The sequence below is a fragment of the Heterodontus francisci genome, chromosome 47 (assembly GCF_036365525.1).
Source record: "Heterodontus francisci isolate sHetFra1 chromosome 47, sHetFra1.hap1, whole genome shotgun sequence".
NCBI lineage: Eukaryota > Metazoa > Chordata > Chondrichthyes > Heterodontiformes > Heterodontidae > Heterodontus > Heterodontus francisci.
In genome coordinates this window covers 13,419,551-13,435,243 of record NC_090417.1, presented here as the reverse complement: position 1 = coordinate 13,435,243, position 15,693 = coordinate 13,419,551, and the positions used below count along the sequence as shown (strand labels likewise).

The 15,693-nt window shown below is 45.3% G+C and overlaps 1 protein-coding gene across 1 annotated transcript in view; it reads right to left on the bottom strand.

Annotated features, from left to right (window-relative positions):
• The window catches only part of LOC137357099 (glutamine--fructose-6-phosphate aminotransferase [isomerizing] 1), an 82,238-nt gene that overhangs the window by 24,990 nt on the left and 41,555 nt on the right, over positions 1–15,693 (bottom strand). The window contains exons 12-16 of the mRNA XM_068023127.1: positions 15,386–15,483; positions 9,796–9,916; positions 8,198–8,355; positions 3,651–3,765; positions 1,152–1,279 (exon numbers count right to left, since the gene is read on the bottom strand). Of these exons, the coding sequence (XP_067879228.1) occupies positions 1,152–1,279; positions 3,651–3,765; positions 8,198–8,355; positions 9,796–9,916; positions 15,386–15,483 (620 nt within the window). The remainder of the gene's footprint in view (positions 1–1,151; positions 1,280–3,650; positions 3,766–8,197; positions 8,356–9,795; positions 9,917–15,385; positions 15,484–15,693) is intronic.

Sequence of the window (15,693 nt, the reverse complement as noted above, 5' to 3'; positions counted from 1 at the left end):
CAGCACAATAAATTTAAATTGCGCAGCGGGTTATTTGAAATTAACACCACTCTTTTTTTTGAAACCACAAACTGCAAGGAATTTTTTTTCTGCGACTAATATAATTCAATTATAACGGGTCTATTTCTGGAGAGAAGAATAGCTATCATTGTATGTGAGAACGTGCTGTTTTCCCTGCTGTGACCTCTGCTGAAGCATGGCCTGCAAACATATAAATAATTCTAAGACACTGGGTAGGACAAATAATTCTGGACAAGTGCCGTCCCACCATCACTGAACAGCACCTCACTGGTTACTGTACCCAATACCACCTTATCCCTAACTGAAAAATAAGAGAACTGGATATTCTGTCGAAAAGGAAGAATATGAAAAGCAGATGGAAAAAGGGCAGGGGAAATAGGATTGGAATAGACAACTCCAGTTGAACAGCTAGCACTGGCAAAGGTGGATGGGCCAAATAACCTCCCTTTGTATGATTACTTCTGTCATTGCACCCAGCTGACGATTCATTTCCTCCTCTGTCAGTGAAATAAGCTATTAAAGCACTGCGCTGGGCAGGGACAAGGAATGGCCTGGCCCGTACAATTATTCACCATGAGTTACACGTGTCAAACAGGGAGGGACAAATAGAAGGAAGCTATCTTATCTTTCCCTTGTGCACTGCACGACACTACACTACACTACAGGTGAGAGTGGCAAAGCTAACAGCTGGAGTCCGCTCAGCTATGAAAAGGCTTAAAACTGGCAAAAATTCAATTCATTTAAAAAGGGTGCTTTTTTCAAAAGGCAATTTTGCAGACACAAGTAAGAAATGATCTTAATTGAATTTCTCTGGAGTGGCTGAATATCTGTCTCCAGATGTGGATGACTGTGAAAAGACTGGTCATTAGCCAGCTGGGCTGTCTCGCCTCCTTTTGGAACCATCCACCTTGAAAACGTGTAAACGATAGCACAGTGAAACATTAGTATCTGCCAGATGTTATTCTACAGATTCAAAACAATAATTTTAACGGGAAGTTTAGAGAGGGCTCATTGACACATCTGCTTTCTAACAACGAGGCTGCACAGTTAATATTGCATTCTTCAGTCTGATCCAAAGACGTTCCCATTCCCACAAAGGATATGTGGCCACGTAAAAACATGCAACTCACCAACGCCCCCTCAAGGCAGGTGGCATAGTGATACCCACGGCCCATGATGAGAACTGATTTCTGTTGGTATAGTTCTCGTGCCAAATTCTGTATCTCCTCGTCCAGGGTTAAGATCTCTTTAATGAGGTCTGAAAGGGGGAAGAGAGAGATTAAATCACTAATTAAATCAAAGGATTTGCCTTTTACAACTCAAAAACAATGCCCTCTCACAGTAGGAAGTGTGCTCCGTTGGACAACTAGCTACTGGAAGTATGAGAAATCAAAACCTGACTTTCGTTCCTTTTAGCTTGGTGAAAAATGCAGGAAGAAAGGTGAAGAATTTCTTTGGCTGTTGTATGTTGTACAATTAGAAAACCGCTCTGGAGGATTTTCTCCGGTCAGCATTGACTTGCTCAGACATATTGTTGCAGCACCGATGCACCTTTCCAGCAATACAGACTGATCAAGGACAGGCAACTTCAACATGGCTACGAGCCTAGTGAGTGTTAGCAGCACATGTGCGGCCATCACCTGCACTCACTCTCTGCTATGTGGAAGCTATCATCAACCGAGAACATGGTTTAATCATAAAAACAGAGAGCTAGCAATCTGAAATAAGAAAGCTAACATTTAACAGGCCATGAAGCTCTAAGCGGACCTACTCTCCCTGTCCCTCTTCGCTCGTTCCACGGTCTCTGGTCTTTCATCACCCTGTTTGATGGGCCATTTCCACCTGAAATGCTAACTTATTTTTTACTGTTCACAGTTCCCCAATGTGTCTCCAGCATGTGCCAGTGCTGTTTGGGATTTCCAATTGTAGTTTCTTGCTTCATCTCTCCAAATTCACCAAATTGCCCCCATTGTCTCTGTTGCTCAGATTCTGATTTCTAAGGCCCCCGGCTCTCCCTGAGGCCTTATCCAAGTGGCTCCTATTCACGCCTTATCCTCCACAGGGAATACCATGAAGAACCTGACAACCGAACCAGAGATCCTCCTCATCTGAGATTCATCTGCACTTGGAAATCAGATATCTACCCAATTTTCCTTGCACTGAGCCAAGCGACTGTGATAAATTGCACTGCCATTACTGTTGTTCTTCCTGAGATGACAGAATTGACCACCGAACCGATAACTGAGCCATTGGGGAGCACATCCTGGGATGAGAGGGGTGCCCTTTGAGGAGAGATTGAGTACAACGTGTCTATATTCCCTGGAGTTTAGAATGACAGCTGATCTCATTTAAACCTGTCAGATTCTTCGAGTACTTGAGATACTGAGAAGCTGTTATCCCTGTCCGGAGAGTCTCGAACTGGGGGTCACAGTCTCAGGATAAGGGTCAGCCATTTAGGATGGAGATGAAGAGAAATTGCTTCCTTCAAGGGGGTGTGAATCTTTGGAATTCTTCACCCCAGAGAGCTGCGAATGCTCAGTTGTTGAGTATATTCAAGATTGAGATTGATGGATTTTTGAACACGAAGGGAATTCAGCAATATGAGGGTCAGGTGATAAGGTGCAATTCATATAGATGTTCGGACAGGATCTTTTTGAATGGCGGAGTCGATTTGAGGGGCCACATGGCTCCTATTTCTTATGTTATATTCCAAGGAATCATTTTGCACACAGCAGGTAACACGATTCCATGATCGTGCACAATAAGAATGGACAACTGCAATTAGTGTGCAAATGCCATTCGGGTGACGGAAGGTTGTCTTATATCTGACATAGTCTCTTTTGATGCAGGATGCTCTTAATCACTGCTTCTGTGTCAGTCCTTGTATATTTAAACTACAGCTAACTTGATATTTGAGATGCAAAGAAAATAACAGACCCTGCAAATAATTCCAGCACTGACCAGATGGACAGTCTAGTTATTCAGCCAAGTCTTGGCAACAGGTCATGAAAGGAAAAACTGGAAATACATGTCATTTATTCTGGGTGTCTGCTGTGGCTCAGTTGGTAACACTCTTGCCTCTAAGTCACAATGTTGTGGGTTCAATTCCACTCTAGGACTTGAGCACAAAAATTTATGCTGACGCTCCACTGGGGGAGATCTGCACTGTCCCAGGTCTTGTCTTTCGGGTGAGAGGTTAGACCGAGGTTCTGTCTGCCCTCTTCGGTGGATGTAAAAGACCCCATGGTACTACTTTGAAGAGGAGGTACCCCCAGTGTCCTGACCAATATTTATCCCTCAATCAACATCACTAAAACAAATGATCTGGTCATGATGACATTGCTCTTTGTGGGAGCTTGCTGTGCACAAATTGGCTGCTCTGTTTGCTGCAGGCCTCCAGTGAATACACTTCACAAGTATTTCATTGGCTGCAAAGTGCTTTGGGATGTCCTGAAGTTGTGAAAGATTCCATATAAATTCAAGTCATTGATTTTTCTTTGTGGTTTTCTCTAATTCTTTTCCTGCATTCTGGTTTTAACTTCCAAAACAAAAGGGTTTTTTTGGGACAAGATTAATGAGTAAGTCTGCAAACTGTTATGCTTAACACAATAAATGCTCCCTTTGCATACCTGGTAATGCCTTCAAACCCCTTATAATCTCCTTTCTCCTCTCTTGCATAGAAATTCGGTCTTCACACATCAGGAGTGCAAACATCACCAGCGAAACAAACTGGCTGGTGTAAGCCTGGGTGAAAACAGAAAGGAGTCAATTACTGCAAAGCTAGTTTCAAATGCTTTGGTGGCTTTACAGTGAGCACAAAAAATAGCAAGCTGCTCTCACACTCAATATCAACGACACTAACAGCAGACATCATCTCAATGTACAGTCAGAAACCTACGGACTCCTTTCTACCAGATCGAGAGAGTAATAATAATCTAGGAAATAACAAGGAGGATTGATGAGGGTAGTGCAGTGGATGTGATCTCCATGGAACTAACTAAGACATTTGACAAGGTCCCGCATGGCAGACTGGTCGGAAAAATAAAAGCCCATAGGATTCAGGGCAATGTGGCAGGTTGGATCCAAAATTGGCTCAGTGACAGGAAACAAAGGGCAGTAGTCGATGTTTTTGCAAATGGAAAGCGGTTTCCAGGAGCGTTCCACAAGGCTCAATGTGGGACCCTTGCTGTTTGTGGTATATATTAATGATTTAGACTTAAATGTGGGAGGTATGATTGGGAAATTTGCTGATGACACAAAAATTAGCCGTGTAGTTGATCGTGAAGAGGATAGCTGTCGACTCCAGAATGATATCAATGGTTTGGTTGAGTGGGCGGAAAAATGGCAAATGGAATTCAATCCAGAGAAGCGTGAGGTAATGCATTTGGGGAAGGCAAACAAAGTGAGGGAATACACAATAAACGGGAGGATACTGAGAGGGGTAGGAGAAGTGAGAGACCTTGGAGTGCATGTCCACAGGTCCCTGAAGGTGGCAGGGCAGGTCGATAGAGTGGTGAAGGCAGAAGGAATATGTTCCTTTATTGGCCGAGGTAGAGAATATAAAAGCAGGGATGTAATGCTGGAACTGTATAAAACGCTGGTTAGGCCACAGCTGGAGTATTGTGTGCAGTTCTGGTCACCACATTACAGGGAGGACATAATTGCTCTGAAGAGAGTACAGAGGAGATTTCCAAAAATGTTGCCAGAGCTTGAAAGTTGCAGCTTTGAGGAAAGGTTGGATTGGCTAGGGTTGTTATCCTTGGAACAGAGGAGGCTGAGGGGTGACTTAATTGAGGTGTACAAAATTATGAGGGGCCTGGATAGAGTAGACAGGAAGGACCTGTTTCTCCTAGCGGAGAGGACAATTACCAGGGGGCACAGATTTAAGGTGATTGGTAGAAGGATTAGAGAGGACATGAGGAAAAACTTTTTCACCCAGAGGGTGGTGGGTGTCTGGAATTCACTGCCAGGAATGCTGGTTGAGGCAGAAACTCTCAACTAATATAAAGTTACTGGACCTGCACCTGAAGTGCTGTGGACCAGAAGCTGGAAGGTGGGATTTGATTAGATGGCTGGATTTTTCAGCTGGCACAGACAGGACAGGCTGAATGGCCTCCTCCTGAGCCGTAACTTTTCTACGGTTCTATCTTTGCAAGTTAAATGAATGTCGTGAAACATCACCACCTTTTTCTGAGTGGATAACTGAAGGGCGTGGGGGCAGGCGGGAGATTACAAGTCAAAAGACTGTGCTCAGGTCACAAGAGCAAATGCATGCCTGTTCAGCAACATGTCAATAATCTATAGATCGGATTAATCTTTTCTCTGGCTCAGCAGACATCTTTGACAGGACAGGGGAATCAAACCCTGGGACTGCTCACCTGAGGTTGACACTGAAGAACAGTGCAAAGAAAACTGCGTCAGAAGATGTGGTTTAACGGCAGCTCACCGATATAATATATAAGGTCCCAGGTTCGGTCCCCAGGTCACAAAGGGAACATTTGCACCAATGGTTTCTGATGAATGGGGGAATCATGGACCTGAAATATAGGGGAGAATTTTACAGACCCCCGCCGTCAGGGGTAGTCAGGGGGTGCCGGAAAATGCTTCCAGGGGAGGCCTGGCACGGGCCACGACACCGGGAAGGCTTGGCCCGATATTGTTGATGGCGGGATCAAAATTTCAATATGTAAATTTCCGAAAAGTCGTGAATTAAATACTTGTCCGCTCCCACCGTCAGTCTGGTGTGATAATCGTGCCAGTGGCCGGCACTCCCGCGCCTTCACGTACTCGTTCGGAGATGGGGTGGGGTGGGGGTCAAACATATCTGATTGGTCAAGAGGATGGCGGGATGGGGCAAAGTTTAAAGTTCATGAACTTTGGTCGGGGGTGGGTGGGGGGGAAGTCGGGAGCACAAATTAAGTTTTTTGGCGGGTGGGGGGAGAGCAAGTAATGAATTTGATGGTCATTGGAGGGGAGGTGGGAGAGGGTCAGGATAACTTTATTTAATTTTTTGAAGTCATTTTTCTTTGAACATTGACATCAAACGGAAGGGCTGGAAGCCCTTCAAAGATGGAGTCGGCGCCAGACGCCGTTGCCGGGGAGGGACTGCCCACCCCCGCCCCCTCCACATCATCGGGTTGGGTTTGGGGGCAGTCCGCCCCGGCCACTTAAATGAGCCACCGCCTTTAATATCGCGGCTGCTCGGCGGACCGCTCGTCGCGTCGGAGGACCACCATAGTTTACGTCCGCCGCCGATCTTAGTGGCGGACGCATGAAATTCAGCCCATAAACTCTGCTTCTCACTCCGCACATGATTCCTGACCTGCTGAGTATTTCCACCATATTCTGTTAATATTGCACACCAAGCACACCGGGCCAGATGGGCGCTTGATTGTTGAATGCTATGGTTAAAACAAATAGCCCAAAATGACACACACAGGCCTCGGGGCTCACCGTGACTCAATCACTCTGCACATTTACCATTCTTAGCTTCAAGTTTATTGAACTCAACTTGAAATTTAAGAAAGACAGCCTCATGACGCCAATAACTGAAAGGGAGGATCAATGACCCGAGTTTGCGTTGCAGTTTCAATGTCGACCACAGTGGAATTGTATCTTTAACAGACCCAATGGAGCAGCTTACAATTATGTTAGAAAGTAACATCAACCAATGAGATTTCCACAGGCAACTCTTGAGTGTGTTATAAATCCCAGTCAAAAGTCAAATGCTCCCCTTGCAGGCGACAATACAATACTTCATTGCTTTGCCCGTGGGATGCAGCCAACAGCCTCAGGAATTAGAGCAGTGTCAAACCATTTAGTTACATAATCAGTGAACATATTCAACATAAAGCATTAAAAAAACAAGTCCTTAAAGTGAGTCACATCACAGCAGCCAGATCAGTGCCGTAAGCAGAGCTGAAGAATAATATCAACCATAAGCCATTAAAGGGAGCAAAGGGAATTGCTCCACTTCCCTTACGCACTTTACTAATTGCAGCTAGCGGAAGGCAGTGAGTGATACATACTAGGTTTATATACTACACAATGCATAAGAACGGAATATCTTTGGGGAACTGATGCAAATGCAGAATCGCAATGAAAAAGCCCAAATCAACTCACAACTCCGCCCCCTGCCCCCCATCCCAGCCCCTGACAGATTCCAGTTGTTTTCCATGATCATATTCTCAGGGGAAGAGGCAAGGCCTGGAGTGGTTTTAGCTCACAAAAATGTGACTCACTGACATCATTTCTCTGAGCTAAGCAGAAGCAGACCTCCAGCACAAACAAGCACTTTATCAAATTTAGGGGAAGCAGGGGGACAACGTAACTGGCATTTCTGTTACCCACATGCACTGGGGGCAGGAACAGAAAACAGGGAAGGCAGCCAGAGTACTTGGCACAGAGACTGTGACTGTCCAAGTTCATGAAACCCCACTCTCGTTCACAGTTACTTCGTGTTCAATTCGTCACTGTCTTCGCAAAATGGGGCCCCTGAAAATCTGCAACATTAACCAGTGCCTGTCGAAAAAGTAAACGCTGGCAATGCACAAAGATTTATGGCAGATCAACACAAACCAAAATCGCACTCAACCATTTTTGCAGCATGATGCGCTGAGGTACAAGAGTAAAAAGCTCTCGGGCACACAAAAAGCAGAAAAGACAAAGTGACAAATAACAGCCAAACCTTGAGCAGCAAGGTTTGGCTTACCGCAGTTGGCCTTTCCAGAATCAGCTGGCTGGGATGGTTATGACTGCGGAATTGGCTGAGGAGACAATCAGGCTCAGCTGGGATGGGCCACACAGGCAAATTGAGAGCCTGCTTGTCAATTGCTGTCTAAGCTCATGGCTGAGGAATGCTGCTTAGGCCATAGGCACTAAGGGTCCCAGCAGAAAGCAGCGGCTTCAGCAGGAGGGAAGAGGAGGAAATTAAGGCGAGGATAAATGAGTTCGCATGCAGGTTTAATGCTTATTGTTTCCAGACGTGAAGCACACTGGTTGGGGAAACGAGAAGTCGGAGATATCCCGAAGGGCGGTCCCTGATCCAAGAAGCATACCATGCAACAGGATGAACCGATTGCCCAGTTAAAGGAAAATCCAGATGCACAGAAAAATCGCAGTGAAAATACCATGCAGGAATGTTTATAACGTGAGCATTATAATTCTGAGGACTTGCCTTTGTGCTGGCAACTCCAATTTCAGGTCCAGCGTTAATATGGACACCACAGTCTGTCTCACGAGAGATGGAGCTCCCAACTGTGTTTGTAATGCCCACAGTCAGGGCCCCCCGCTCCTTGCAGTACCTCAGTGCCATCAGAGTGTCAGCCGTTTCCCCTGGGGAAAAAACAAAAAGGGATGAGGGTATCAAACAAACCACATGAAACCTTGCACCCATTTTCCACAGAATGCTTGCACGATGTGGCATGGGCAGCACTACTAATTTACTGACACAAGAGTCAAATTCTAATTTTATCATGATGTTGGGACTCAGCAGCAATTCTGTCCATTTTTCCATCAGCAGTATTACAATCAGTTTTTGGGGATCAAACCTCAGCAAAGATAAACTGGCCTTGAAAGAGGGTCCTGGACAGCTTCATGAGAATGACGCCAGGGTTAAATTATGAGGACAGGTTGCAAAAGCTCCAATTCAGGTAATTAAAATGACAAAGTGATCAAATAGGGTAGATACAGAAAAACTAATCCCTCTTGTGGGAGAGTGCAGAACACTTAGAGCTAGGCTATTCAGCCAACACAACTTCACACAATGGCTCGTGGAAATCTGAAACACTCTCCCACAAAAAACACTTCAGGCTGAGGTTTGAATTGAAAATTTCAAAGCTGAGATTGCTCGATTTTTATTCGACAAGGGTGCAAAGGATAACTGAATCAAGGCGGGTAGATGGCCTTAAAATACAGATCAGCAATGATCCTGTATGGGGTTGAATGGCCTACTCCAAATCCTATGCTGGGTGCCTAGCAATGCTTCATGCAATGGGTTTAAATTTTTCTGTGTGCTTTAGAACCGAGACATGAGCACACTTATTCCATGCAGATTGATGCCTGTTAATACCAGAGGAATTTAACAGGAATATGTTATGTGTTTCTACGCTAATCTTCACCCAGCATATTTCCAATGCACCATTTCTTAACAAGGTATGCTGCCAAGTAAAACAGAACCCCCTACAATTTCTATTTCAATGGCAGGGATTGTCGCCGCTTTGAAAACTTCAACTTGATCTTTGCCAACATCATCTACGTCATGTTCCACCATCCCTGCTTCTGCCTACGACTGGCTGCTGCCAAAGTTCCTTGCCATCTCCGAACACCCTGAATTGCGATCTGCGCCAAGATGCTTTGGTTGAATCCCTGATTGTTCCGGAGCATAGCAAAGATGCAAAATCAGAAGCTTTCGACCTCCCCCACCTCAGTTCGACCAGAGATGGATTTTAAATGCTCTACACGCACAAACCACCCATGAGAGATGGTGCGTCAAGTGAATCTTTCCATCCTCCTTTTGCATGTCTTCTGTCTGGTATCACTCCCAGACTTCACAGATCAGACTGGAATGAAGCAAGTTGAGACGACAGACAGACACAAATCCAAACTCTACCCTTCTGTGCTGCCCAAAGTGTCTAAAATTCATCTGGTGGAAGATTTTATTCATAGGCCAACCAACAACATTCGGAGTCGTATCTATTTGACAGAGCTTATGCAACTACTTAAGTTGAAAGAAAAAAATGCAAATGAGTTCACAGCTTATATCTGATTAAGTACCTGACTGGCTGAGGAAGAAACAGACATCATCTCTAAAGACAGGGGTGTTTCGGTCCAAAAAGTCACTGGCAAGTTCAACCATAACGGGCAGTTCTGTAAGTTCTTCCAGCACCTGTCGAGTCTGAAAACCCACAGACAAACATAGTAAGTACTTGAGTTTCTGTATTAAATAAATATTTCCTGAGTTGCTCTGGCAGCTGGATGGGGCAAAGCAAGATCTGTCACTTGAATCCACCTGAAACAGGGCTCAACAGTTCCTTCAGCAATCAGTCAGTCTCAACAAACACCGTACAAAAAGAAATCTGGACAGCTGCATTTATATTATGCCCCACCATAATGTCAACATGTCTCAGTGTTTCACTTCTTTCTTGAGAAATGAGAAGGACGAGGGTAGCCTGATTGTCTTTAAGATTATGAAAGGGTTTGACAGGGTGGATGTAGAGAAGATGCTTCCATTTGCAGACGAGATCAGATTTAGAGGCTAAAAATATAAGATAGGCACGAATAAATCCAATAGGGAACTCAGGAGAAATTCACTGCCGCAAGGATTAGTTGAGACGAATAGTATCGCAGTATTTAAGGGGAAGCTAGGTCAGTACACGAGGGAGAAAGGAATAGAAGGATACATTGATGGGGTGAGATGAAGCAGGGTGGGAGTTGTCTCGTGTGGAGCATGAACATGACAAGCACCTGTGGAGTTGAATGGCTTGTTCTTGTGCTGTAAGTACTTGGTAATACAAAATGAATTACTTTTGGCATGGAGTGACTGTTGGTCTTTGGCAGCAATGTCTCACAAACAGCAATTAGCCAAATGACCAACTAAATCGGATTATTTGGGTGCCATTTGGTGAGTGATCTTCAACGTCACCTCGAACAGGCAGATTCCAATCTTAAGTTGAACAGATGAACTTTTTTGCAGCTGTTGGCCAACTTTTGCTTGATGCCAGTTTGTACTCTAGCCAATGGTTCAATGAAGCATGCAGGAGGGCATGCCAGGAGCAGCATCAGGCATACCCAAAAATGAGGTATCAGCCGAGCGAAGCTACAACGCAGGACCACTTGCATGCCAGACAGCGGAAGCAGCGTGCAATAAGACAGGGCTAAGCATCCCACAACCAATGGATCAGATCTAAGCTCTGCAGTCCTGCCACATCCAGTTGTGAATGGTGGTGGACAATTAAACAACTGACAGGAGGATGAAGCTCCACAAATATCCCCATCCTCAATGATGGGGGAGCCCAGCACATCAGTGCAAAAGCCAAGGCTGAAGCATTTGCATCCATCTTCAGCCAGAAGTGCCAAGTGGATGGTCCATCTCGGTCTCCTCCTGAGGTCCCCATTATTACAAATGCTAGTCTTCAGCCAATCCAATTCACTCTGAAGTGGGACCAGAATTAGAATGTATTAGTTGTAAGGGAGCCATGGAATGATGGGATACGTGACCATTATTCTGGGATTTGTACTACTCAGTACCTAATTGCCTCTACAGCCTGTGTAGACAAAGAAATAAGGGTGAAACTGGAGATGAGACAGGATGCAATAAACTTTGGGAATTAACAGCTTCAAGGTTTAGGAAGGATGTTTGTGGGGCAATACAATCCAGTTTACTGATCAAGCTGTAGACCTGGAATGTGTCGGGGTAGTGTGAACAATGAGTAATGGTGACTGCATTCTATAAATGTGTGCTGCAAACTCTGTTTCTCTGAGAAGCTCTTTGGGTTAACCAGAAGCTTCTCCCTTGCATTTGATTGATTAGAGCCTTTATTTGCTTTAATCCAGTGGACTTGAGAATGGTTATACTTTCTCCACAACAACTCCACGTGATATCAAGAAACAGCTGAAGGCACTGGATACTGCAAAGGCTACGGGCCCTGACAAAATCCCAGCAATAGTACCGAAGACTTGAGCTCCACAACTAGCCACGCCCCTCGTCAGGCTGTTCAATTACAGCTACAACACTGGCAACTACTCGGCAATGTAGAAAATTGCCCAGTTCTGTCCTGTGCACAAAAAGCAGGACAAAACCAGCCCGGCCAATAACCGCCCTATCAGACTACTCCCGATCACCAGCAAAGTGATGGAAGGGGTCATCAACAGTGCTATCAACTGGCACTTGCTCAGCAATAACCTGTTCAGTGACGCTCAGTTTGGGTTCCGCCAGGGCCACTCAGCTCCTGACCTCATTGCAGCCTTGGTCCAAACATAGACAAAAAAGCTTAACACCAGAGATGAGGTGAGAGTGACTGTCCTTGACATGAAGGTAGCATTTGATTGAGTATGGCATCAAGGAGCCCCAGCAAAACTGGAGTCAATGGGAATCTGGGGACAACTCTCCGCTGGGTGGAGTCCATACCTAGCACAAAGGAAGATGGTTGTGGTTGTTGGAGGTCAATCATCTCAGTCTCAGGTCATCACTGCAGGAGTTCCTCAGGGTAGTGTCCTGGGCCCAACCGTCTTCAGCTGCTTCGTCAATGACCTTCCCTCCGTCATAAGGTCAGAAGTGAGAATGTTCGCTGATGGTTGCACAATGTTTAGCATCATTTGCAACTCCTCAGATACTGAAGGAGTGTCCACATGCAGCAATTAACAAGTAACATGCAGCAAGTGGCAAGTAACTTGCACGCCAGGCAATGACCATCTCAAATAACAGAGAATGTAACCGTCTCCCCCTGACAATCAATGGCATTATGATCACTGAATCCCCCACTATCAATATCCTGGGGTCATCACTGACCAGAAACTAAACCGGACCAGCCACAAAAATGCTGTGGATACAACAGCAGGCCAGAGGATGGTGATGGATTGGAACTCACAGACTGAAAGGGTAGTTGAGGCAGAGACCCTCAATTCATTCAAAAGGAGTCTGGATGTGCACCTCAAGTTCCATAAGCTGCAGGACTACAGACCAAATGCTGTTAGGTGGAATTCGAATAGATGGATCGTTTTTCAGCTGGCACAGACACGATGGGCCAAGTGGCCTCTTTCTGTGCCTTAAACCTTCTGTGACTCTATGATACTATGATTTCCAGCGGACCGTAACAGGCCGATCCCTGCAGTAACCAAAGTGAAGGATCAAGTCTGGCATGTGGGGCACACTTTTTCTCTACTGCAAGAATAGATTTATAGTAGGAACTGATCTTTTCGACTGATCTCTATAGTTAATAGTCCAGAAAAAAAGCCTCTCTAAAAAATTCTTCCATCTGATTTGAAGACGGTGCACTCAGCACAACACATGCTTCACAGAGCAGGAACCATCATTTTTCACCCGCTAACACCATCACTGGTGGGCAGAGTGATTTAATCACCACAGAATGTCTGAACTGCTTTGGTCTTAGACCAACAAACAGCAAGAACAAATTAGCTTGTCTTGACGTGGCATCTCATGAAACCCAGAAGTACTCGACATTTAAAACTCCCCAAGTTGGCCAGCAGGGTTGTCACGTGACCGACTGGTTTAACCGCTTCTGGCTCTGTGGATTGAACTGGAGCAGGGAATAGCTCCTTTGTCGACAAGCACTGTCTGTTAATATGCAAAAATGTCTTTCCAGCCAGGGGCCTGGCAACCACTTGTAATAGGCCTTCTCTTCTTCCTGAAATTTAATGTCCATGTGGCAAAATTAATGTGCCTCATTCTTGGCAGGCGGGGGCCTGCATGACATTGCTATGTTAGCAGACACAACAAGTTGCATACAACCAGCTCCGGCAAACTACAAACGAGACAAAAATTACTCGATATAGTGGCCAGGACATTTGTTCATCATCGAGTGCCAAAGGATCTTTTGCATCCACCTGAACAGACAGTTGGGGGCTCAGGATAATGACTCAGCTGAAGAGTACCGCTCAGTACTGCACTGAATCGCCAACCTAAATTACGCGTTCAAGCTCCGGGTTGGGGCTTCAACCCACAAACCTCTGATCCAAACTGACACCAATGGGGAAATGAGTGATAGACTGGGAGGCACTTTTGATGACCAAACCTACTTCGGACCATCCGTTGGCTTTGTTTAGCTGAGCACATCAAAAGCACACATGTTTTCAGTGAACTCTCCTGGAGAGGTACGTGTGTGTATGTTTCAGGCAAGATTTTAGCAGCCTGACTGCGCTTAGAGAGCCACATTACCAGGAAGCAGGTCACTGCCAGCCAAGACCCCATTAGATGAACTTGTAATGGATTTGCATCATTCCTTCAAGATGGTCATGATTTCTGTTATGACGCATGGGATTTTCTTCCTGGGTGTTTCCTACAAAGGAATGGAACTGCTGACTGCAGCATGCATGGCCCACTGAGGAATCAGATCGCTCCAGGTGCAAAATGTGCCTCGGGGAGCAGGAAATGTCAGCGACAAGTAGAAAAAGATCAACACTCGCTGGAGGTTCACCTGCTCATTGTACTTGTTAACTATTTGCTTTCATATAATGCTGCTCACACAGGGAAACAGGGATGATGGCGTTGGCAGGCTGGAGAGATTGTGTGACCCCAGAAAACGAATGCACGGTTGAAGTGATAGGCTTTTTAAAAAATTCTTTCATGGGATGTGGATGTCGCTGGAAAGACCAGCATTGGTTGCCCATCCCTAATTGCCCTCGACAACTGAGTGGTTTGCTCGGCCATTTCAGAGGGCAGTTAAGAGTCAACCACATTGCTGTGGGTCTGGAAACACATGTAAGCAGGACCAGGCAAGGACAGCAGATTTCATTCCTTGAAGGACATGAGTGAAACAGATGGGTTTTTACGACAATCGATGATAGTTTCGTGGCACCATGACTGAGACGAGCTTTCAAGTCCAGAATTAATTGAATTTAAATTCCAACTGCTGCCACACTGGGATTTGAACCCATGCACCCAAGATATTAGCCTGGATTACTAATTCAGTGACATTACCACTCTGCCACCATCTCCCCCGTTGAGTCCTTTGAAATAAGTGAGAACAAGACCGTGGAATGAAGTTAACAAGGACATTGCAGTTGCCTTGACTACGGGGGGGGGGGGGGAGAAAGAGAATGGCGACAAAAAGCCACTACACTGTTTCACGAATAGGGCTGACGGGTGTGCAGGATTTTTACATGACAGAGTCAGAGTGGAGGATAATGACAGAGGTTAAGCAAACAATTTGCAAGGTGAAGACGAATGAAATAAGTGCACATTAATGACAAGACATTGCTGAAAAACGACATGTTTCCTGACTGTTTGCTTTCTTCTACCATCACTTCAGGCCAATTCTGAGATGCAATAAGGGAGGTTTCCAATGCAAATTCTATCTTTCCTGGAATGATGTGGCCAACTGTGCTGCACCCAACCCTACCAGCCCAGCTGAGATGAACTAACTCACCACAGAATGGAAATGAAACCTTTGACCTTCCTCCTCTGCATGGCTCAACAATGTACCAGGTGGTCCATTAGTCCATCAATTCAAGGCAGCTGCATATTGCAGCAAGCAAGATTAACCATCTCTGTGCAGAGCCTAAGGCAGCAAAACCTTTCTTCCTGCTTTTTAAAAACAACATTCCTAAACTGTGATGGTGTCACACATTCCAATAATAACTAGGGCAATCTATAATTTTCACTAATATACCATAGAAATAAACCTACAGCAACACCAGCATGAAAACTTGTCCCACAGGCAATGAGGATCAAACGTCTGCATCTCAGAATCTCCTTGATATGATCCTGTAAGCCGCCGAGAATCACTGTGAAAGAAGAAATGAACACTCATCACTTGTTCATGGAATATCAGACAAACCACAAATTTTATACAAACCAAGAATTCCAAGACAAAAACGAGAAAAGGCCATTTGGCCCATTGAGTGTGTCCCTGTTCATTTCAACTCAGCGACCCAGCCATCCAATTGCATCTTGATCATCTTTAACATCTTTGAGGCTGCTGGCTGGTTGGACAT